General features: G+C 40.9%; 1 protein-coding gene across 1 annotated transcript in view; it reads right to left on the bottom strand.

The window, feature by feature from the left end:
- The window catches only part of SH3BP5 (SH3 domain binding protein 5), a 117,347-nt gene that overhangs the window by 20,252 nt on the left and 71,037 nt on the right, over positions 1-26,058 (bottom strand). Inside the window, exons 4-6 of the mRNA XM_089652074.1 lie at positions 14,428-14,592; positions 11,310-11,440; positions 1,649-1,691 (exon numbers count right to left, since the gene is read on the bottom strand). Coding sequence (XP_089508200.1) covers positions 1,649-1,691; positions 11,310-11,440; positions 14,428-14,592 — 339 coding nt within the window. The remainder of the gene's footprint in view (positions 1-1,648; positions 1,692-11,309; positions 11,441-14,427; positions 14,593-26,058) is intronic.

Below are 26,058 nucleotides of genomic sequence, written 5' to 3'. Positions count from 1 at the left end.
TATTTTAACCTTACTGTAAGCAAAAATCAGACAAACCATAAGAAAAAAAAATCCAATTTCAACACTAACTGCTAACATGCAGCAAAATTTCTCAGAAAAATGTAAATGATAAAAATGATAAATTATATTTGTGCCAATTCAATTTTTAACCATAATAAACTAATTCTAAAATAGAACTCAAAAAGAAAATTATGTAAATTGGTACGGTTATTTAAACACTTTTCTAAAGGCAGTCTCCATTGCAAAGAATGGAAAGACATCTCCAAAAATAAACTACATAAAAAAAAAAATAGTTTTGCTCAGGGGGGACACGGTCCAATTTTTGATTACCTATTTTGTAATATACTACTGTAATATTGTGATTTTTTTTGCAGCAACTCCCCTTATACCATTTTTTATTTTGTTTTGGGGATTGATACATGTAACTAATATGATGGAAACTAACTGCATGTTTTCAATTACACTCCCTCTTATCTATTCATCTCGCTTTGGAAAAATGGAAAAAAGAGAATTAGAATCTGTTCCTACAATTATACATCAATAGAAAAGTAGAGAAGCCAGCACATTATAAATTCAGTTCAAAAAGGCTTATTACAAATAGAAAAGTATTACATATGTACAAAAAGCCAATGTTTTAGGAACATGTAGATCATGTGAGCAGCACAGTGGCAAAATGGTTAACGCTTCTGCCTGGCAGTACTAGGGCCATTGGTTCGTATCCCAACCACAGCACCACCTGCCTGGAGTTTGCATGCTCTCCCTGTGCCTGTGTGGGTTTCCTCCCACACGCCAAAGACATGCTGGTAGGTTAATTGGATCCTGTCTAAATTGCCCCTAGTATGTGTATGTATGAATGTAATTTAGGGACCTTAGCTTGTACGCCCCTTGAGGGATAGGGACTGATGTGAACGTACAATATATATGTAAAGTGCTGCGTTAATTGACAGCACTATATAAGTACCTGAAATAAATAAACGTAGAAGTCCTTTTTAAAGGCAACATCCATAAAGTGGTTCTACGTGGACCTACTGGCTTTTCTGCTCTACTGTTCATAATGGTTCCATTGTTGGCCATGCATCCACCTATAGGAAGTATGCAGGATGGAATTCCTTACACAGTCATACACCATCTCATTAGGTTGTTTTATTATTATTATTATTATTATTTTTTTTTTTAATATATAGAATCAATTCAAGTGTGCTTAAAGCAAAAATTCACTCACTCTATCAACAATGACTATTTTTAATGTTGCTACCATTACTAGATAGGACGGTATATCATATTTACTTGGTTTAAACTTTTCTTTGCATTTCTTCAGTTACTTCCTGGTTTCCATGTCTAGGCAAAAGATATATATCCCAAGAGTCTTCCAGAGGAGAGGAAGGGTTTCTCAGCTAAGCACACCCTCCTGCCTGCACACCTGAGTTAAGGGCAGATGGATTCCAGGAAGTAAATACTATATGAATCATCTGCCCTTACTCAAGATGGCCACAATTAGAAATCCTAGGGGGTGTTTTTCAAAGTGATTTCCCAGCAAAATAAAGCATGGAAACATTGATGGATGGGTTTGTTTTGTTTGTTTGGTTTGTAGTGCTGAGATGCAGTGTAATTCCGCTTTCATTTCTTGCAAATAATAAAGTGTACCAACCTCAAGCTGCAGGTAATACTTTGCCTTCATTTCAAAATAGGGCCTAGCAGGTAAAGAAAAGAAAAACTTCTATTATTCAATGACAGGCATGAAATAAAGGTAGATATAAAGAATAGACCAGTGGGCGGTAAGGTAAACTGGACAAGCTATTCATCTGAAACACCACAGCATTAATCCACATGGAGAGAAAACACTGTGATCAAAGCAAAGTGTTATCCAGGAAGATGTCATAACCTTGCAGTAAGAGCTATGATTTTCATGTCAGTATCCAGGACATTCCTGTACAAGACACAATATAGGAGGCGGCAGGAGGAGGATATATTCCATACACATTTACTACATTCCTATAACAAGATAAAAATGTGTGATCAGCTGAACAAAGAATTAAGAGACCTTGACGTGTACAGTGATTTCACACGGCTACTGAGACCAGTGTAAGGGGTTGTATATACATGTACTGAAGACCTATTCAGAATCTAGGATTTATCGTCCTTTATAAAGGTTCAGTCCACCTAAAACCAATATTTTGCAACTTTATAGATTCTCGAGAATTCATGTGTATGGAAAGCCAAACATTTTTTCAAATGTTTCAAAATTTTGAAAGAGAAAGCTTAAAACCCCTATCAGGTTATTTTTGGTGGTGCTGTTGTAAAGACAAGTACAGCGTATTGGCATATGGAAAAATAGAAAATGTTCCCACTTTTTGAATACGCACATACAATGTACTTGTAGTAACTCCATATACAAGAGTACAGCAGCACACGGCCATTTACGTCAATGACAGGCCGTAAACTGCACCTGGGCTGCCTGGATGAAGGAAATTCAATTACACAATTATGGTGAAAGAGCTCAGGTGGCTTGTGTGCAAGAACCCCAATAGTTATCTTTCTGGGCTTGAGCTCCTGGGATTGCTGTGACCATTGTAGCTGTTCTGTTCTCCCTGTTTATATATATATATATATATATATATATATATATATATATATATATATATATACACACACACATACAATATATATATATATATATATATATATATATATATACACATATACATACATACATACATATACAGTTGCAAGAAAAAATATGTGAACCCCTTGGGATTACGTGGAGTTTTGCATGAATTGGGCATAAAATGTGCTCTGAACGTCATCTAAGTCACAACAATAGAAGAACACACTCTGCTGAACATAATACTACACAAACATTAGATGTTGCCATGGTTTAATTGCACATAACATGTAAACATTCACAGTGCAAGGAGGAAAAAGTATGTGAGGCCCTAGCTTAATGACTTCTCCCAGAGCTAATTGGAGCCAGGAGTGAGCCAACCTTGACTCCAATCAGTGTGATGATATTGGATGTGTTGCTGACAGCTGCCCTGCCCTTAAATAACACACACCTGTTTTGGGTTTACTGTTTTCAAGAAGCACTGTCTGACGTGAACCATGCCTCGCAGAAAAGAGCTCTCAGAAGACCTACGATCAAGAATTGTTGACTTGCATGAAGCTGGAAAGGGTTACAAACGTATCTTCAAAAGCCTTGATGTTCATGTGTCCACGGTAAGACAGACTGTCTACAAATGGAGAAAGTTTAGCACTGTTGCTACTCTCCCCAGGCATGGTCATCCTGTAAAAATGACTGCAAGAGCACAGCACAGAATGCTGCATGAGGTAAAGAAGAATCCCAGAGTGTCAGCTAAAGACCTACAGAAATCTCTGGCACATGCTAACATTTTTGTTGACACATCTACAATAAGGAAAACATTAAACAAGAATGGAGTACATGGGAGGACACCACGGAGGAAGCCATTGCTGTCCAAAAAAAATATTGCAGCACGTTTGAAGTTAGCAAAAGAGCACCTGGATGTTCCACAGCACTACTGGCAAAATATACTGTGGACAGATGAAACCAAGATTGAGTTGTTTGGGAAGAACACACAACACTATGTGTGGAGAAAAAAAGGCACAGCACACCAACATCAAAACCTCATCCCCACTGTAAAACATGGCGGAGGGAGCATCATGTTTTGCAGCTGCTTTGCTGCCTCAGGGCCTGGACGGGTTATTGACATTGATGGGAAAATTAATTCCAGAGTTTATCAAGACATTTTGCAGGAAAACGTACGACCACCCATCCGCCAACTGAAGCTCCGCAGAGGATGGGTGATGCAACAGGACAATGACCCAAAGCATACAAGTAATTCAACAAAACAATGGCTGCAACAGCACAGAATATGCCTTCTGGAGTGGCCCAGTCAGAGTCCTGACCTCAACCCGATTGAAATGCTGTGGCATGACCTTAAGAGAGCGATTCACACCAGACATCCCAAGAACATTGCTACACTGAAACAGTTTTGTGAAAAGGAGTGGTCCAAAATTACTCCAGATCGTTGTGCAGGTCTGATCTGCAACTACAGGAAACGTTTGGTTGAGGTTATTGCTGCCAAAGGAGGGTCAACCAGTTATTAAGTCCAAAGGTTCACATACTTTTTCCTCCCTGCACTGTGAATGTTTACATGTTATGTGCAATTAAACCATGGCAACATCTAATGTTTGTGTAGTATTATGTTCAGCAGACTGTGTTCTTCTATTGTTGTGACTTAGATGACGTTCAGAGCACATTTTATGCCCAATTCATGCAAAACTCCACGTAATCCCAAGGGGTTCACATACTTTTTCTTGCAACTGTATATATATACACACACACACACATACACACACACATATATATATATATATATATATTGTATATGTGTGAGTATATTATATATATATATATACATATATATATATATATATATATATATACACACACATATACATACAAACACACACACATATATATATATATATATATATATATATATATATATACATATAAAGGAGGGGTCTCCAAACTTTCTAAACAAAGGGCCAATTTACTGTCCTTCAGAGTTTAGGGGGGCCAGATTGTGGCCATTGGGAGTAGGAAAGGTCCTGATGTCAGTGGGAGGAATAGTACTCCATCTTTGATGTCAGTGGGAGGAATAGCACCGGATTGTTGGTGTCAGTAGGAGGCATTGTAACTCATAATTGCTGTAATTGGGACATATTGTGCCCCATCGTTTGTGTCATTGGAAGAAATTGTGCCCCTTCATTGGTGTCTATGGGGAGAATTATGCTCCAGTTGTTGGTATCGCTGGGTGAAATAGTGCCTCAAGGGCTTGATAAAAGCAATCAAAGGGCAACATCTGGCCGCCGGGCTGTAGTTTGGAGACTACTGGTCTAAAGAAAGTAAGAAGATGAAGTGAAGTTGTGTTTGTGTTAGAGAAATGCAATGACCAAGGTCCTCACATCAACTTCATAATACTCCTAACTAATGAGCGCTCTAATGTGCAATACCAGTTTTCTAGTTTCATATCTAAACAACCTAACTGTGAAGCCAGCTAGGTAAGGGCAGGGCTTTGCCTCCTCATGTCTAAGCTTCTGGCAAGGAGAACTGTGAGCAGCACAATAGTGACAATACCAAATATCATTTAAAATTTTGTGAGACTAGCAGTCAGAGGGAGCAGTTCCTTAGGATGCACCCACACCTTGAGTGTGATTGTCCCTCCTCTTCACTCTCCCAATGGCATGCATTCATACTGGGCTATAAGCAATAGTTCATGGGCACACAAACATAACCTCTGCCAATGAGACTACAATAATCTATGGAGAGTTCTGTGCTTGGGCACAGTGTGCTCTCCCACTGACCGTATGGGACCACAAGCGACAGACACTGAGAGATACTGACTGGCTGAAATGCTGCATCCTGCACTAAACAGCCCATGGACTACTCTCTAAGTACACCAGCAGGGGCGGACTGACCATTTGGAAACTCGGGCACTGCCCGAGGGCCAGGGGTCAGTAGGGGGCCCCATGAGATGCCCCTGGTACCTTTTTCATAGGCTTTTTGAGTTTGGGCAAGGACACAGGGGCCCCATGATCCCCTATTGCCTGGGGGCCCCATGAGTTTTCAGTCCGCCCCTGCACACCAGACAACGACAAGATTATACTCAAAGAAAAATGGTTAATAACCAATTACTGACCCTAGATGTGAACTAAAATAGCACAAATAAGTCCATTGCTTTCTGGCAGGAGCAGGACTCTATAAACAGCTCACGCTGACACATGTAGGGAGAGTGAGCTCCCATGTCTCTGGGGCATTATTACTACATGAGCAGTACATCTAAATTTAGCAGATAACTGGGAAACTCACAAACAACACACGCGATGCAAAGAGTGCACAGCCGAACAAACCAGTCCATACAACTACAAAATGTATATCTATTGGATAGTTTTGTGCAACAAAACCTTTACAGGTCTCTGTAGAGACATCTTCTTTGTTGAAGCAATGCTCATGAAAATGTAGCTTGAGAATTTTCTAGGAACCAGAAAGTATAACGCATGGACGATACACCCTGTTGTGTTATGTCTCCTATATTAAAGCCACGAATGGCGGTTTACAAGTAAGAAGACATTTATATAGATCATCAGCCACAGAAATGGGGTAAAGCAAAGGAAGATGGTACCGATGGAGCCCATCCCTCATTACAACTGAAGAGGGGTTTTTTCACCACCACCACACCAGTAAAAGGCTTATTTGGCTCACATGATTGTTATACAGCATAGTGTGTGTGCTTATGACAGGTGATATTAAGAATGGTGAAACATTATAAAGCCCTGGGTCATAGTATCTGCATTCAGCAGGGTTTAGTTACACCCAAGAGAAAATCTCCAAATGTTAAGCTGCATATACTGTATAGTCCCAGTGGTGACATGCTGACAATAGGACTCTAAAATATAAACTTGCAGTGCTACTGTAAGGGAATTCCTGTGAGAAGGCTGGTGCATAGACGTGCGCATGTGCACAGAAATGCATGATCACGCACACGCACGGTGCAGATTTGCGCCAGACAGACAATTTAAGAGGTGACTCTGCCTGTGCTGAGTGCTGACTGGTCTTCAGCTGTTCCCTGTTTCCTGCTCGTTCCTTTGTGATTTCCTTGTTGCTGACCTGACCGATTACTCTCCTGCTTGATACTGGTTCCTGACTTCGGCTTGTTTATGATTTGGTACCTCGCTGTCCGCCCGTTGATGACCCCGGCTATTCCTTTGACATTGCTCCTGTCTCCCATCCCAGCTTCCTGTCTTACTCTGGTGCACACTTGGCGACCTACCCATACCAGCTCTGCATATCACTAATGATCCTGAATCGGCGGTGCATCAGTCTTCCAAAGTCTCCAACTGCAAGAGCTGCAAACAACATCTGCTGGCGCTTTTGTCCCCCTGGTGCCTAGACACCCTCTGTTCCACTTCCAGTGGGGTCAGGGCTAGTGACATAAGTGAGGCCGACCTCGTCATTTCAGTCTCCAATCAGGTACGTGACAGGTACTGCAATTGCAGAAGTGAACACATTTTACCTCAATTTATAATTCCTAAGTGACCTATGAACATGTGAGATACATCTGCACATTAGTAATGCACCTTACAAATCGGTCATCTACCAATCAGCTGTCAATTTTTTGTCTAATTTACCTCTAGATTTACCAAAACCAAAAAATATGAGGTCAAACTTAAACACTTTCAATTTGTATGCAATCAGGCAGGACCTTTCACTACACAGTTGAAGGTAAAATTGTATAACGTATGGCCATCATAAGCTACTAAAAACACTTATGAGTTTGGAAGTTTGCACCCTTGTTACCTAGGGATAGCCATTATTGTTAGATATCTCCTTTGGTATGAAGAGCATGGTAACAACTGCCTTTTGTTGAGTTCCTCTGTGATTCATACTCAACACTGACAGGAGCACACTTATGGTTTAGTGTCCTGGTGTTCCAGGGATAAAGAGTGGCATAAAATCTCCCCAAATGGAGTCAACCCTTTCCTATTGCAAACAAACATAACAAAAGGTCCTGGCTGGAGCTGGGCTTTACCACATTTTATGTCATATGAAAATTCTTCCCAAAAGGTTAGCAAAAATCACTTTAACCACTTGCCGACCAGTTACGTAAACTAGCCGCTCAATCGCATTACAAGCAGCAGGAGGATGCCCCTCGAGGACCCCCCGTTGCTTTATCGGGATCTACCTTGCGACCGAGAGTGTCAATCAACCAGCCGTCGCTGCCACCGGCTAGTCACGGAGCCGAACAAAGACCCGTTTAGTTTTGTTTGGCTCCGTTTAATAGTAAACTGGAAGTGATGACCAGCCATCACTTCTAGTTCACTCGAAAACAATCAGTGACATTTTTAAAAAATAAAGGCATTCAATCACAGTGTCTTGGTGTGATTGAATGCTTTTTAGGGCAGAGGAGGGATTTGAGGTCCTATTGACCCCAGATTCCTCCATAAAGAGTACCTGTCACAGGTTTATTGATGTCACAATGGATGTGTACATTCTTTGTGACAGCAATAAAAGTGATTAAATAAATACAATTGAGTGTAAAAAAAAAAAAAAATTGCCCCCAACCCCCTGTGCTTGCATGTGTTGGTCCTGCATGCATGCAAACATCAATCATCCCACACGAGATATCACCGCTAACATGGGCAGTAATTCTAGCACCAGACTTCCTCTGTACATCTAAACTGGTAACCTGTGAAGGCTTTTAAAGAGTCCCCTATGGATAGTAAAATTTATGTTGTTTGTTACCATTGTACGGGCGCAATTTTAAAGTGTGACATGTTTTGTATCTACTCAGTGTAACATCATCTTTCATATTTAAAAAAAATGGGTTATGTATTGTGTTTTTTTGCACTAAAATTCAAAAAAGTGTATTTTTTCCCCAACAGACTGTGTTTGAAAAACCGATACGCAAATACCATGTGATATAACAAACATTGCAAAATCCACCAATTTATTCTTTATGGCCTCTGCTGTAAAAAAAAAAATGTTTTATATATATATATATATATATATATATATATATATATATATGGGTTCTAAGTAATTTTTGCAAATAAAACATATTGTTACATGTGAACAGAAAGTGCCAGAAAAAGCCTGGTCCTAAAGCTGTTGGCCAGACATAATTAACTTTATATAAAATCCTGCCAGTTCCCTAGCTTCTGCGCCTAGTGCAGTGTATGTGTCTTAGAGGGATACATAGTTAGTTTGGTTGAAAAAAGACCAACGTCCATCCAGTTCAACTGAAGAAAAAAAAAGTTATATGCCCGCAGTTGATCCAGAGGAAGGCAAAAAGTCCAGCAAAGCATGATCCAATTTGCTTCTGCAGAGGAAAAAAATTCCTTCCTGATCCCCCGAGAGGCAAATCAGATATTCCCTGGATCAACTTTACTTGTAAATGTTAGTAACCAGTTATATTCTGTGTATCTAAGAAAGGAATCCAGGCTTTTTTTTTTTAACGCAATCCACTGAGCTGACCAGAACCAACTCTTGAGGGAGTCTATGCCACACTGTGAAGAAACCTTTCCATGTTTTCCTCCAGACATAAATCGTGCCCCCTTGTCCTCTGTGATGACCTCAGGGTGAATAGCTCTACACTGAGTTCACTATATGAACCACTGATGTATTTATACATGTTGATCATATCCCCCCTTAATTTCCTCTTCTCAAGAGAGAATAAATTCAGTTCCTCTAATCCTTCCTCATAGCTGATCTCCATGCCTCTTATCAGTTTGGTTGCCCTTCTCTTTACTTTCTTCAGTTCCCCAATGTCCTTTTTGTGAATTGGTGCCCAAAACCGAACTGCATATTCCAGATGAGGTCTTACTAATGGTAGAATGATATCTCTCTCTCTGGAGTCTATACCTTTTAATACAAGAGAGGATTTTGCTCAGTTTGGCGTTGGATGGATTGTAAATGGCGCCCCAACTCATCCTACCAACACACCTGCATTATTACCATGCATTGTAATGCGCTGCATTGCAAAAGATACTGTAGATCTATTTTTTTTTCCTTTTTGCTGCCTTGCCTTAAAGTGTTACTAAACCCAGGACCCTGCATTCACTATATCTGGTCTCTTACAGTACACAGTACATGGAAATGCAACTATTTTAGTAAATATAACCTGCTAAATATCTTTTCTCATAAGCAGTTAGAGCAGTCTTGTGACTTCTGTGTTCAGCAAAGCACTGGTTACAGCTTGTATGAGTTTTCATTCTCTTGTGGAAGGATGCAGGACCCCTGACCTGTTTGGACAGTGCTGATTGATCCTGTGCTGATCACATGCACTGTCCCAAGAAAAGGAAAACAAACTCTGTAGCAATACACACCAAACTGAGCATGTGCAGCTTGCCCCTGAGCCTCTGTTCTATCAGGAGATATTTAGGAGACACTGGAAGAAGGGGGGGATCAGAGCATACAGAATCAAACATCCTTTTTACACAATAAGGAGGAATAACTCTTTAGGATCCACAGTGAGTATAACAAGCATGCATATACAGGCTGATTTTACTGTTGGGGGTTTAGTAACATTTTAAGACAATGCAAGGTAAACGTGTGAATGGGCCAGTGTGAATGGACAGGTACTAAAGGGCTGCTTCTTTCAGTCTAACTGTTCTAGTTGAAGAGACCAGCCACTACAGCTGGCTAGTGTGTGCTGGGTGAGTGCTCTCCTCAACACCCCTACTAGCTCTGCACACAGCACCTTCATAACATAGGGTGTCTTCCATAAGCCTTCCTGATAGAGGAGCTTTTTTTTTTTTTTTTTTTTTTTTTTTACAGTAGGTGAGGACATCACTTGGACTTAATAAGAAAAAAAAAAAACAATAAGGGAATCATCTAATGGAGCAGAGGCTGGAGATCAGTTTTAACAGTATGTAGTTAATTTCTTTGGCAAAATAAAGTGGGAGGATTACTAAAACTGGTGCAGTCAGAATATGGTGCAGCTGTGCATCGTAACCAACCAGCTTGTTCGATTAAGCTTTGACAATAAAACCTAGAACCGTAATGGTTTCTCTGCACCAGATTTTGCACCATGCAGTTTTAGTACATAACTGTGGGAAAATATTAGCTATGGCTATTGATACATGTATACCAAAATATAAATTGCAATTCCTATTTTACAATATTTTGGAATACCCTGGTACCACTTTTGAATACCCTGGAATCTCCCATTTCTTGTTCCGTTGTCAGAACAAAGGGGATTCCGAGATAACAGAGGACCCCCTTTTTCCCACAATAACCCCCAAAGTGTCTAAAACTTAAAGTAGCCTCTTCAAAAAAAAAAAAAAGGGTCCAAAAACATTTGGTTAAGTTCTCTGGCAGGCAGCTGGCTTGGGTGTCCTAGTTTGTAATGCAAAGGCCCATTTTCACTCTATTTGGTCACTCTGTCACTGTGGGTCTCGCTGTTGTAACCATAGATTGCTGATCCTCTAATCTCTGTCTGAGTATACAGACTGACCTTTCTAGGAGCCTTCAGCTGTGTCTCACTTGCCCTATTTTTTTATATTGACGAAGTGGATTAGAATGTTAAAACAAGTCTTTCGTTAAATAAAGAATTAAAAAAAAAAAAAAAAGTTAGGAACCGCTATTCAAAGCAGGACAAGGCATATTGTGCCTCCAGATATATATATAGATAGATTATATAGATATATATATATATATATATATATATATATATACACATACACACACATACATACAGTATGCTTGGACCTTCTGTCTTTATACATACTTTGATTTACTGATGCTCCGTTTTAATTTTTTCTCTAGCTGCTTCATTCTGCCCATGGCAGCATTATATTTAGCCGCTGTTTCTTTGTGTACCAGCTCGCTGCGCGTCTTCTTCTGCTCTTCTTCCATGACCTTCAAAAGAAAGATACAGAATAAGTATTTATCTTCACTCCAGTTTACCCTATTCTATGCAATCTAGGGGCAACAGCTACAAAAAGTGCATAAGTATAATAAAACCTGCATACAACGCTACGTAAGTCACTTTAAAAGGACTATATACACACAAGTTATTTGTCGAATAGAGTACAGTTAAAGCGGAGCTCCAGTCCCCCTAATAAATTTTTGGTAAAAGCAGATCCACGATGACCTTTCAAATAGCATTAACAATTGGAATAATTCAATAGTAAAAGCATTGTAACTACTTCGTAATTATTAACAATTTACCATGATCTCGGAAGCAGGCAGGCGCCATGATGGCTGTGGGCATCTGAAGCCCGCAGGTATTTATTTCCAGTAATCGGTGCTGCTGGCTATCCCAGCATGCACCACTCGTTCTCGTGCCTGTGCAGTACAGACACTGCTTGGCACAATGTACACACTCTGCATTTCCAGCATAGAGCACAACGTAGAACGCAGCAGGATACAGCATCCACATCTTCCTGTAATTTGGACTCTTTAACATACACCTATAAAGCTTACCATAGCAGGAAATGGGCAAATATTGATCTGTGTGTGGCTATCCTTGTTCATCAGAAGGCGATCCTTAGGGACACATTGGAAGCCTTCTTTCAATCACCAGCTGCAGCCACTGATCAGTGTATTTTGACAGCCAGTCTAATAATTATTTTTATTTAGTTGTTAAGTAGAGCTGGATTCACACCACATTTAAGCCACAGTGACGCACACTGAATGCACTTGCGTTGACTTACATTGACATCTTTTTTTTTTTTAAACAAAAATCGCATTGCACTGATATGCATTTAATGCATTTCAACAATGTGCAGCTTTTTTTTTTTTATTAAGAAGGGAAAAATACATTAATTTTCTTTCCTTAGAGTCAAACTAAAGTCTCATTTTTAAAAACTACGAGCTGGCTGTTACAATCATGCCCACAGGGAGAGGTGCGGTTCTCCATTTTACCCCAAAGTTCTACATTTTGGTATTTCTCTTAAACTCCTATGCAAACACCTGAGAGGGGGAAGTGTGCACAGAAGAGCAGACGTTATCTCCTCATTCCCCTCCCTCAGGAATGCAAGCAGCATATGAGCCTGCCTAACAATTCTTTTGCCAAATAAGGTATTGGCTTGGCCGTGATAGGAAGATTCCAGTTGAGTTGGTCTTAGAAAAGAAGAGCTCTCTTTGTTTTGTGTTCAGTCAGAGAAGTAAGGACGGTCCTTGATATAACATCTAGCGGACAGAAAGCAAAGGAGAAGCTCGCGGCAACAACGAAGTGCGAGACCAGAAATCCCTTCTTAGCTCATCAGACTTGAAACTGCTTAACCCCAGGCATTTATTTGCCAAGTACTTATTTACCTAAACTTCTGTTATCTGTTTGCTGTGCTGTTGTGCTCTGTATATTTATATATATATCGGTTACATCTTCTTTCTGTAAATATTCGTACTGCACCCTTTTAACCTTTTGGTAATAAATCTTACTTTCTAAAAGTGTTGAACTGTTTCTATAGCTCTGTATTACAATTTATGAATCTGGGCCTCTAAATAGAACGCTACTATGAGTATTTAACCCTCGATATAACCGGTCTGTAGAGATAGCGGAATACTGACGGTTAACCAATCATCCTAGTGTATTGCTGAGTTTCCGCTTTCTCTATACAAAAAGGAGGTGGTGGCAGTGTGAAGGGTTAATTGCGTAATTAACCCGACCCAGTAACAATAGCGTCCAGGCTGCAAGTACATAGATTGTTGTCCATTAGCTGGAAAATCTTTGTGCAGGATGCAGCTGAGCGTGGTATTGTTGCGCACGTCACATCGCGGTTTTAGACCAGCTAGTCCTTCGGTCACGAGTTTGGTGAGAAAGGCTGGGGACTGACGCCGCGATCGTGACACTGGCACTTTATTGCAAAAGAAACATGCAATGTCTTTTCTACAATAAAATAAATCTACCTGCCTGCTTGCAGTCTTCTTTAGAATGTACAAACAAACAGCAACTGCCCAAATCTATAACTGGCCTTTGCAGCAAGGAGCACATGGAAGGGTGACGCATGTCAAACAATAACAGAGAGAAAAGTCCCAGCTCAACTTACCAACCAGCCTGCAACCAACCAAATTGTCCTATCTAACATTTTGCATTAAAGACAGGGGTTTAGTTTGCACCCATTTGCAAATACTTGCGTAAGCTGAAGAGCATCTTCACGGTACCCCAGTATATTTTGCAGTCCTAACTCTATCATTTTGAAAGCCTCCATAGTAGAAGCATATGTATAGTAATGGATAGACTGAAGGTAAGTAAGCCTGGAAGGAGCAACCCCTCCCTAAAGGCCACTTGTATCAAGATACAAAGAACTGTGTCTCAGTTTTTGAAAAAAATTCTAATCCTGAATACCTTCTTGCAAAGCACCGCTGTGCAATCATGAGACCTCCCTCTGCTGGCCGGCTGACCCCAGAGGGGAATCTCAGCCCCTCCCGCTGCTCTCTTTAGATAGGAGAAGGAGAGCGGAGGGAGACAAATGACAGCACAGCTGTGCTGTAAGAGAGGGTATTTAGGATTAGAATAAAAAAAAACGGACACACAGTACTTTGTATCTTGATAAAACATAAGGGATGCAAGTTACTGATGATTCTGACTTTCCAACACTTTAAAGTCCACCTTTAAAAAAAAATTCATATATATATATATATATATATATATACACATATACATATATATATATATATATATATATATATATACATATATATACATACATACATATATACATATACACATACATACATACACACACATATACATACATACATACATATACATACACACACATACATATATATATACACACACACACATACATCCATAATAGCAAATTGCTTGAAAAAAATCACATAAATCCTGGTGTAAAAGATGTAGTGGGAGTGTTGTGCATAGGAATGGTACAACGTACCCGTTGTGTGGCATGGTTAAGCATTTCCTGCCATGCAGAATCAAACTGGCGCTTTTCCTCTTCCAGCAGTCGCTGTTCTGCTAGCGAAATGGTTTCCTTGGCTGCTCGAAGCACTTCTGTGGCACGCTGGAAATCTTGTGTGGCTTTCTGTGCTTCCAGCTGAGCCTGGAAAAAAAGAATAAACTAGAATGGATGCCACATATACATGATAGCCATAGAGTATATCTTTACACCAATTGCATTTTGTATTGTGCACTTAGTACATTAACCTCCCCACAGCCTATATTTGCATTGTCAGACTATGAGGACTGCCATTTTACTCCATTGATTGTGTTAGTTGAGAGCTCTTCATATGCCCTTTGTGAATCTAGATGTCTAATTGTATAGATTTACTACTGTACAAAGTCCCAGTGATGCTATTTTCCTAAGGCACAGTGGAACCTAGACATTAAAGTGGAGTTCCACCCAAAAGGGGAAGTTCCGCTTTAAAGATTTGTCCCCCGCTCCCCATTAAGGATTGGGGAGCGCGGGGGGGGAACGGGTACCCGAAATTGACAGGTCCCCGTTGCCACTTCCGCTGTGGAAGTTGTCCTTCTACCCTCCCTCCCCGTAGTCTTGTGGGACACGTGACAGGTCCCAGAAGCCATTCAGAAAGCCCAACGCTACTCGCAGTAGCAGCATGCGCAGTGGGCACCCAGCTGTGAAGCCGCAAGCTGTCACAGCCGGGTGCCCACACTGAAGATGCCGTCTCCTGGAATCCAAGATGGCCAGTAAAACGGGCAGCAGTGGGGGGCACCGCAGGATCGTGGGATAGGTGAGTGGCTGTTTTATAAAAGTCAGCAGCTACAGTTTTTGTAGCTGCTGATATTTTTTTTGTAACAGAGTGAGTGGAACTCCGCTTAAGCGCATGTAGGCAGGTGCAGTCTGTTCTTTCCACAGTAGGTGGCGCTCAACCTAAGTGATACCACAGCCTAGAAACATGTTTTCTCCATGGTTTCCTGGACCAGTGGAGCAGCGTTCTGGTTGGCTACTGTGCAGCCATGTGACCCTTGGTGGCCATCTTGGATTAGCATGGTCTATTTAAGTCCCTGCCCCGGGGTTTTGGCGTGTTTTGTGAGAATGGCTAGTGTAGGGAGAGAGACCCTGCATATCAAGGACAGTAACTAGTGACAGGGACAGGTTCCTGAAGAGAAGGAAAAGGCTAAGGACGTGCTAAACTTACTGAAGGCCACACTTCACCCTCTAAACAGATGCTGTCGGCACCTCTCCTCAGCCGCAACTGTGACTACATTGAATTGTGAATTATTTCCCCAAGCGGAGCTCCCCACTACGGTGTTTGTAATATTGGCATTCTGCTTAATACAAGGTTTAAGTTTTGCTACGACTGGACTTAATTACTGCCTGCAACTTGCTGCACCTCCCCACATGCGGCTTTTACATATTGTATATCCATACATGTATGCAACTGGGAACTTCTTTTTATTATAACTTAGAAATAAGATTAATAGGTTCGTTAGCTGGCTAGTAGAGCTCACTGCATCTACATTGTAGGAGGTTCCCTTTCTATGGTGGTTACCAAATGGATTATCTTGAAGTCGAAGTAGATCTCCCTGTATCACTAAAGGGTGGTTTGGAATGCTCATAAGCATGGGCAGATACCACTATGCATGAATTGTGCTCAAATGTTTGCGGTAGGAGGATAGTATTGGAGGCATTGGTAAATTGGGTAGATAGAATTTTTTTCTGTCTAAATTCCTACTCATCTCTGTGGGAATTATTACAAAATATACTGTGCATCACATTACTGTATTACAAGGAGAACGTTATTCCTGAGATATGCTTTGAGGGTCTTGGGTATGGGGTTTGGCCACTACCATCAGAAAAAAGGACATTATATACTGTAGTTAGTTGGTTACATGTAGGAATTATAACAGCACTTCAGTATTTAAATATTTTTTTTGCTGTTAAAGCAGAATGGAGAGAGAATCCACATAAAGCAGATTGTGTGCAATTTTTATTATGCAGTTCAAGGTAAATTTAGAAAGTTTGATAACACCACATCAGAATAGCTTATCATGTGCAAGGTTTCGTAGAATTAAGATACAGCATGTGATTGCAAGGATAAATTCTGGCACAAGTCAAGCTATTCTAAGGCAGGAAAGGAACATTGAGCAGACACAGAGGCTTTCCAAGGAGAACTCAAGGGAGTGAAGAGTATAAATACGCCATGTTCTTTGGCATGGAACACTCTTATTAAGGTATGTATTTCTTCGCAGCAGATTGCAGAGGTATTGTGGGAATTTAGAGATAACCATTGCCTGATTTATAAAAGTTTCTTAAAGGAGAACTGTGTTGCCCTTCCCAACCAGATTATCCGTTATATTGTTCCAGTTAACGAGAGAAAATGAAATGAAGACTGCATTACTATAGACCAGTAGACCAGGTTCTTCACACTTTCTAAGCAAAGGGCCAGTTTACTGTCCTTCAGGCTTTGGACAGATTTAGAGTATGGCCAGTGCAGCAAGCAATGCTCCACCATAGATTTTAATGGGAGGAATAGTGCTTGTTGATATCAGTGGGGGAATATTACCCCTTTGATGTAGTCCATCATTGGTGTCAGCTGGAGTAGTGTCGGAAAAAGGCAAGCAAAGGGTCACATCCAGCCACAGTTTAGCAACCACTACCAGAGACAATCATTTATGACAGATGTTGTTTTAGAAAGTTGACGAAGAGTTTGAAGCAGTTAGCTAAATTCTAGCTCCTACAAGGTACGAAAAAAATACAAAATTGGCATGATCAATGGTCGATAGAACAATGGAGAAAATATTAAAGTAGAACTATAGGTAAAACTTTTTTTTTCCATTTTTGGATAGAGCAAGGGAGGGTTATAACCCCTGTCTGATTTTTGTTTTTTTTTGCCGGCTGTGTCCAATTTCTTCACTTCTTGTCCCATAGCCAAAACAGGAAGTTAGAGAAAATTCCTGCAAATTAAGGGAATTTCTTGGGGACCTCCAGGTCACCAGAACTAATGTCCTCATTGGAAGATTTCCCCTCTGTTACTTTTCTAGGAAGAACCCAAGATTTTAAATTTGCTTTCCATGAGAAGGGTAAACAGGACAAATAGAGAGGGTGAATCTCCCTAGAGAGGGGGCACAGACAGCAATAAAAACCTGATCCATCTCCGCTCTATCCAAAACTAAGAAAAAAAAAAAAAAGTTTGCCTTTAGTTATATTTTAATAATTATCATCACACTTTATTAGGGTAATTTTGACTTACAGATCAAAAGTTCAGTGCCAGGTTATTCACTTTTAATATATAATAATTGTAGTGTTTTTGCATGATGAAACATCAAAACGTCACTACCATATAATTCTATATGGAATGACTGCTATTACCTTAATACATAGTTAAAAAAAAAAAGCACAAGAGCCATTTCATAGGGCTGTCATAGTCCATTACACGGTGTAATTACATGGGGTGGTAAAAAGGCAATGAACCAGGGCAGCTATAGAGATTCACAAACACAAATGTACACACATTAGTACAGCAAGATCCTAAATCAGAATGCCTTTAGAGGAGGTTACTGTAACCTAGAAATAACTTTGATGCTGCTAGGTAGAACAGTGAAGTATTCGTGGCATGTGGACACTACGTGGAATCATTGGTCACTGGAGAGAAGCATGCCTCAATCAGTATGATGACAATTTGATCAATAAACCTTGAAACTTCAAAGCTACATTATGTGAAAAAATGCTGCTAAAGACTAATTAATATTAACATTCAAAGGCAAAGATATGTTTTCTGACATTTGTGTAACTTTGCTGTACAGTCCATTATTCTATAATAGCTTTCAGTAGGGTACCAAAGTAATAGCTGTTAACGATCTTCAAGAGATGTCAGAACAGAGTTTCAAAAAATGTTACTCCCCACTACATCATTTTGTAGACTGTTGTTTTCATTGCAATATTTTATTATTTATTTATTACAGGTACTTATATAACGCCATCAATTTACGCAGCGCTTTACATATATATTGTACATTAACATCAGTCCCTAACCCTCAAGGGGCGTACAATCTAAGGTCCCTAACTCACATTCATACGTACACATACTAGGGCCAATTTAGACAGGAGCCAATGAACCTACCATGTGTTTGGAGTGTGGGTGTACCCAGAGGAAACCCATGCAGGCACAGGGAGAACATGCAGGCACAGGGAGAACATGCAAACTCCAGCCAGGTGGTATCATGGTTAAGATTTGAACCAACAACCCTAGTACTGCCAGGTGGAAGTGCTAACCATTTAGCCACTGTGCTGCCCTAATATATTTAGTTCTTGAAACCTAAAGCATTTCTAAACCTACAACTAAAATATTTTGAAGCTTACCAATACTTAAAGTGTTCCTAAAGGCAGATTTATTTTTTTTTTAATTAAAATAACAAACATGTTATCCTCACCTGCTCTGTGCAGTGGTATTGCACAGAGCAGTTCAATCCTTCTCTTCTTGGGTCCCCTGTCGAAGATCCTGGCTCCTCCTCTTTTTGTGTGTCCCCATAACAAGCTGTTTGCTATGGGGACACGCCATGATCCAAGGAAACACACAGCAGGACTTAGCCTCCCACTTCCTCTTCACTGCATTTGCTTGACAGCAGCAAGAGCCAATGGCTCCTGCTGCTGTTCGAGTCCCTGTGTGAAGAGGAAGCAGCCATGCACATCGCTAATCTCTTCTCCCCTGTCTTACCCTTCACACAGGGTAGGAGAGTATAGGGAAACTAAAATGTTTTTTTTTTACCTTAATGCAAGCAATGCATGAAAGTAAAACACCTTTTTAGGTTTAGTATCACTTAAATGTGGTGTCTACATTTTACTCCTATTTTCAGATGGTAATCCAGCAGGTAAGCCCATTCAATTTTCACTTTCCTTTAATAGAATAAGCTGTTCAGCAAAAGTGGCAGTTAGAGGGTTGATACAAATGATTTAACACTGACAGGGGTGCTTACAGTGGTCAGCTTATATTCAATTTATGTAGAATCTTTATCCCAAAAGATAAGAAAACTGTTGCTGTAACCGGTTAAGTGTGGTAGCCGGAGTTAATCATCTAACACTATCCTCTCCCCAAATTGACAATGCTGTCCAAAAGTGTCTCCGTTGTCTTTCTAGTGGAGTAGAGACACCATAAAACAGGAAGTGTGTTATTGGCAAGATCACAAGATGAAAAATAAAGGAAACAAGCCTTAAAGTGTTACTAAACACACAATAGTAAAATCAGTCTGCATATATAGTAAAGCATGTTTGTTATACTCACTGTGAAACCTAAAGGTTTAATCCTCCACGTGTGTAAAAAAAGGTTGCTTGATCCTGTGTTCTCTGATCATCCCCTTCTTCCACAGTCCTCAATCCAGTTGCTGATAGAACAGAGCTCTAGGAGTCACTCTGCACATGCTCAGTTTAGTGTGTATTGCTAAAGATGTTTTTTTTTCTTTGGGTGAGTGCATGTGATCAAAGGGGCCAATCAGCACTGTTCAGACAGAGGGCCAGGGGTCATGCAGCCTCATAGGACAGTCAGAGGAGAATGAAAACTCCTCCTACAAGATTAACCAGTGCTCAGTTGGACACTGATAGACGTCACAAGACTGATATATGATGAGAAAAGTTTATATTTACTAAAAAAAGTGCATTTCCATGTTCTGTGTACTATGGAAGACCAGCTATAGTGAATGCAGGGTCTTGGGTTTAGTAGCACTTTAAGGTGGTATTAACCACTTGCCTACCAGGCACTTATACCCCCTTATTTACCAGGCCAATTTTCAGCTTTCAGTGCTGTTGCACTTTGACAATTGCGCGGCCATGCAACATTGTACCCTTATGAAATTTTGATAATTTTTTTCTCACAAATAGAGCTTTCTTTTGGTGGTATTTAATCACCGCTGGGCGCTTTACTTTTTGCGCTATAAACAAAAAAAATGCAAAAAATTTGAAAAAAAAAAAAAGTTTCTTTGTTTCTATTATAAAATTTTTCAAACAGGTAATTTTTCTCCTTCACTGATGTGCGTTGATGAGGCAGCACTGATGGGCACTGATAGGTGGCACTGATAGGCAGCACTAAATGGCACTGATAGGCAGTACTAATGAGGTGGCACGGATAGGCAGCACTGATAGGCAGCACTAATGAGGTGTCACAGATAGGCGGCACTGATAGGCGGCACTGATAGGCGGCACCGATGATGGGTACTGATAGACGGCACTGACTGGCATCACTGCTGGGCACTGACTGGCACAACCGCTGGGCACTGACGGGTGGTACTGACCGGCAGCACTGCTGGGCTGCACTGGTGGGTAGCACTGGTGGGCAGCACTGGTGGGTGGGCACAGGTGGGTGGCACTGCTGGGCACAGGTAGGTGGCACTTCTGGGCACAGGTGTGTGACACTGCAGAGTGGCACAGGTGGATGCATTGCTGGGCACAGGTGGGTGCACTGCTGGGCACAGGTGGGTGATCTGCTGGGCACAGGTGGGCGGAGCTAGTGGGCGCACTGCTGGGCACAGGTGGGCGGAACTTGTGGGTGGCACTGCTGGGCACCGATCATCGGGGCACTGATCATCAGTGCCCCGATGATCGGTGCCGATCCTCGCTCTGACAACTGCCGGTTCTCGGCAGTACTTTCCTCACAATCTGACAGCGTGAGGAAAGTGCAGCCGAGAACCGGCATTTGCATTTCCCTGTGATCAGCGTGTCATTGGACACGGCTGATCACGTGGTAAAAGGCCGCTGTGATTGGCCTTTTACCACATCACGTGATCAGCTGTGTCCGTAGGACACAGAGATCACGGAGATCGCCGGGTGCGCGCAACGCGCGTTTTGGGAGGACGTCATATGACGTCCACCCAGAAGTGGCTGGCCGCAATGCAGCCGTCATTCGGCTATCTGCGGTCGGCAACTAGTTAAACCCAAAACAAAAATTTTAAATGTTATATTGCAGCTTACTAATCAAATGTTACATTGCAGCTTACCAATCAAATGTTACATTGCAGCTTACCATTAGATATGGTGGCTGCATTAGTTCTCTTTTTTTTAATCTTTTGTTCTTTATTTCACCTGGTGATACTACCAGTAAAACAATTCCTTTCTTAGGGTGTCTGCACTCTGGATGAAGAAGTGAACCAAATACCATTATACAGCAGCATTTTCAGTCTGGGGGGAGGGTAGTGTTAGACTAGCAGATTTAGATGGACTTGATTATTTATTGAAGCTGAACTCCAGTAAACACACTGTTACAGAAAAACAGTTTTGTTCCTTTTAGGTTTTACATAAATGAATAAAAGCTGACAATTGTAAAAACACCTCTAGCTGGATCAGCAGGTAAAAAAAACAAAAACAAAAAAACCTTACAAAGAGAACTAATGCAGCCACCACATTTAAAAATTGGTAAGCTTCAATTTAATGCATTTGGTTTATTACCGCTTTAAAAAATAAAACTAATGCAGCCACCATATTTAAAGTGTTACCAAACCCAGGACCCTCTATTCACTATAACTGGTCTCCCATAGTGCACAGAACATGGAAATGCAATTATTTTATTAAATATAAACTATTAAATGCCTTTTCTTGTATCAGTGTCCAGCCGAGCACTGGTTAAAGCTTGTCGGAGGAGTTTTCATTCTTCTCTAGGAGGATACAGAACCCCTGACCTCTGTCTGGACAGTGCTGATTGGCCCTGTGCTGATCACATGATGCAATCTCCCAAGAAAAAAGAAAAAAACACCTCTCTAGCAATATACACCAAACTGAGCAGGTGCAGAGTGACTCCACATGATATGTTTTATCACCAAAACCTGGTTCAATGACCGTGGAATTACTGTGCTTGATTGGCCAGCAAACTCGCCTGACCTGAACCACATAGAGAATCTATGGGGCATTGCCAAGAGAAAGATGAGAGACATGAGACCGAACAATGCAGAAGAGCTGAAGGCCGCTATTGAAGCCTCCTGGTCTTCCATAACACCTCAGCAGTGCCACAGGCTGATAGCTTCCATGCCACGCTGCATTGAGGCAGTAATTGCTGCAAAAGGGGCCCAAACCAAGTACTGAGTACATATGCATGCCTATACTTTTCAGAGGTCCGATATTGTTCTATGTACAATCCTTGTTTTATTGATTGCATGTAATATTCTAATTTTCTGAGATTGTGGATTTGGGGTTTTCATGAGCTGTAAGCCATAATCATCACAATTGTGACAAATCACGGCTTGAACTATCTTGCTTTGCATGTAATGAGTCTATCTCATATATTAGTTTCACCTTTTAAGTTGCATTACTGAAATAAATGAACTTTAGCACGATATTCTAATTTTTCGAGTTTCACCTGTACAGACTGATTTTACAGTTGTGGGTTTAGTAACACTTTCAGGACTTAGATTGTAATGCCATACATTTTTGTTTTGGGGTTTAGATATACTTGAAACATTGCTTAGCATCCATGGAGAAGTATTTTAAAATGAGGTTTAAAAGCACTTTATGTAGGAGCGCTATTTTGTAGTGGAATCAGCACTAGCAAGCAGCTAAGATTTTCTGCAAGTGTTTCCAGGCATTCATCTAATATATCTTATGAAACAGCTTCCAAGTAGGACCTTTGTGGTGGTTGGACGTTCCTGTTAATGCTCTCATTAGCTGATTTTTTGATATATTGCAATAGATTACCCATCACCCCCTATTATCAATACAGTTTGCCCCTTTTCATAGTCTTCTGCCTAATTTACACCTTGGTCTCTTTACACACATAATTCAACAAAAAAATGGGTCTGGCCATAGCCTTTGCTTAGATTGTGGCACATTTGCTTTCATACATAATGGATCACTACTAAGTCAGAAATTGATACTACTCTTACAGAAATATTTTGCTTTATTTAGTTGCTACAGACTGCCGGTGAGGCAACAAAGGACCAATAAACCTAAAAGACCAGATACTTTTATAAAATTGATTAAGCATAAGAGGAACACAGTCATGGGATTTTTCTTTGCAACGGTCAGTCTTTTATTTCATATTGATGTATACTTCAGACAAGCAAACATGTTGAATCCATTTTCAGGACAAATACTGATCCCTACTCCAGTCAATATCTTTACAAAGCAGCATTAATCGCTCTCCCGCCACCCTATAGCAGATATACTGCTACAGGGCGACAGGGGTGTGCAAAATCATATATACATACACGCAGGGGCGGACTGACAACTCATGGGGCCCCCGGGCAATAGGGGATCATGGGGCCCGTGTCCTCGCCCACACTCAAACTACACCCAAAAGTATTTGAAAAGGTACCAGGGACATCTCATGGGGCCCCCTACTGACCCCGGGCAGTGCCCGAGTTCCCCAATGGTCAGCCCGCCACTGCATACATGTGATTTTGCAATTCCGGGTAGGGGGCGTGCACCTTGGCTGTCAATCACCGGGTCCCGGATGGTGATTACTCGCCGGCACCCAGTGATCGCAGAGCATTACCGATGGAGGGAGAGAACTGTATGTAAACAATACAGTTCTCTCCCCTGTCAGCTCCTGCATACAGTGCAGGAGCACACACACATTCCCTAGCAAAACAGCACACAGTTAACCCCTTCCTGACCAGTGCCATTAGTACAGTGTCAGTGCTTTTTTATTAGCACTGATCACTTTATTGCTGTCACTGGGGATGTCAGTGACACCAAGTCAGTTCCCACCAGTGCCAGAATGCCCGTCACAGTCCCGCTATAAGTTGCTGATTGCTGCAATCACTAGTAAACCAAAAAAAAAAAAAAAATATCCCAGTATATATACCGCCATTTGTAAACGTTATAACATTCACCTAAACCATTTCATTTACATGGAATGGTATTTTTTTGTTAGCAAAGATGTTGCAGAATACATTTTGGACTAAATTTATGACAATTTTATTTACATTTTTTTTGCTGGACATGTTTAATAGCAAAAAGTCAAAAGATATAGTTTTTTTCTTAAAATTGTTGTTTTTTTTTTTTTTTTTTATAGCCCCCCCCCAAAAAAAAACAAAAAAAAACCACAAAAACACAGAGGCGATCAAATACCACCAAAAGAAAGCTCTATTCGTGGGTGGGGACATAAATTTCATTTGGGTACAGCGTTACATGACCGCGCAAACTGTCAGTTACAGTAATGAAGCACCGGAACGGAAAAAATGGCCTGGTCAGGAAGGGGGGTAAATCCTCAGGAGGGCAAGTGGTTAAATTGAAGTATTGACATTGTTTGTATACACAACGCACACAGCAAATTGGAAATTAGGTTCTTAGAATAAAACACTTTAAAAATTTATTATGCCTAATTAACACATGGGCATTCCAGTTCCACGATCCAGCAGTTAAAGCAGAGTTCCAGCTACAAAAAAAAAATAAAAGTCAGCAGGTACAAAAACTGTAGCTGCTGACTTTTAAAATACAGCCACTTACCTGTTCCTTGATCCAGCGGTGTCCTCACCACGGCTGGTTTCACCGGCCGTCTTCTCTCCCTGGCGCCGGCATCTTTAGTGTGGGCACCCAGCTGTGACAGCTTGAGGCTTCACAGCTGGGTGCCCACTTCACATGCAGGAGTAGTGCTGCACTTCCTAAATGGCCCTGTCATCTTCTGGGACCTGTCACTTGTCCCAGAAGACTACAGGGAGGGAGGGAGGACAACTTCCTCTTCCAATCGCCTAGGCCAGGGGTAGGCAACCTGAGAGCCGCAGAACTACAAAGTTCCATCATGCCTCTGCAAGTCATAGCTGTAACTGTCAGTTTTGTAATCTCTGCAATGCCTCATGGGAAATGTAGTTCCACAACAGCTAGAGAGCCACAGGTTGCCTACCCCTGGCCTAGGTGATCGCAGCGGAAGTGGGAGCGGGTACCTGTCAAATTCGGGTACACGCTCCCTGAAGGTGCCAATCCTTAATGGGCAGAGGGGGACAAAGCATTAAAGCGGAATTCCCCTTTTGGGTGGAGCTTCGTTTAAATGAGTATATTAGCCCAACATTTATTATTTCTGATATATGTCGTACCATGTACTTTTATTGTTCTCTTTGTACTAAATATCTGTTGATTCTGACAGTCCCCCTGCTTTCCTATTTCAAACTGACCATGCTACCCACATCCACCTCACTGTGTTTCTGCCTGTGCTGGGAGAACAGCCTTCCTGTCCTCCAATGGTAAGACTTGTACTGACATGCCTTACTGCACAGCTATTCACTGGGAAGATCAAGGTACTGTTTTCTCCTTGCCTCCTGTTGACCCCACCAGTTTTCAAAGCTCCTATGCAGCTGAGAAAAGAGGACATGTGATCCCCTATAGGAAAAGAAAAAAAAAAAAGTATTTGTGTTTTTTAATATCTATACACAAAGGTTTTGCCTTGCATTTTTATTTTAAACTGAATGCGTTGGTTTTACAAGGTAAAAGTTCACATACTGTATACTTTAATACTAAAGGGCCACTTTTGCAAAAAAAAAAAAACTTGTATTCTATAAACTGTTTGAGGTTAATATAGTGATAGTATTACCGGTAATTATAATTGTTATTTTATATATAGCTTTTACCACACTTACAGTTGTGTTCAAAATAATAGCAGTCAGACATCACTAACCTGATCAATCACTGTTT

The sequence above is a fragment of the Staurois parvus genome, unplaced genomic scaffold (assembly GCF_062004578.1).
Source record: "Staurois parvus isolate SC_StPar_1 unplaced genomic scaffold, SC_StPar_1.0 ptg000670l, whole genome shotgun sequence".
In the NCBI taxonomy this organism is placed as follows: domain Eukaryota; kingdom Metazoa; phylum Chordata; class Amphibia; order Anura; family Ranidae; genus Staurois; species Staurois parvus.
This window is presented reverse-complemented; position numbering and strand designations above follow the sequence as displayed.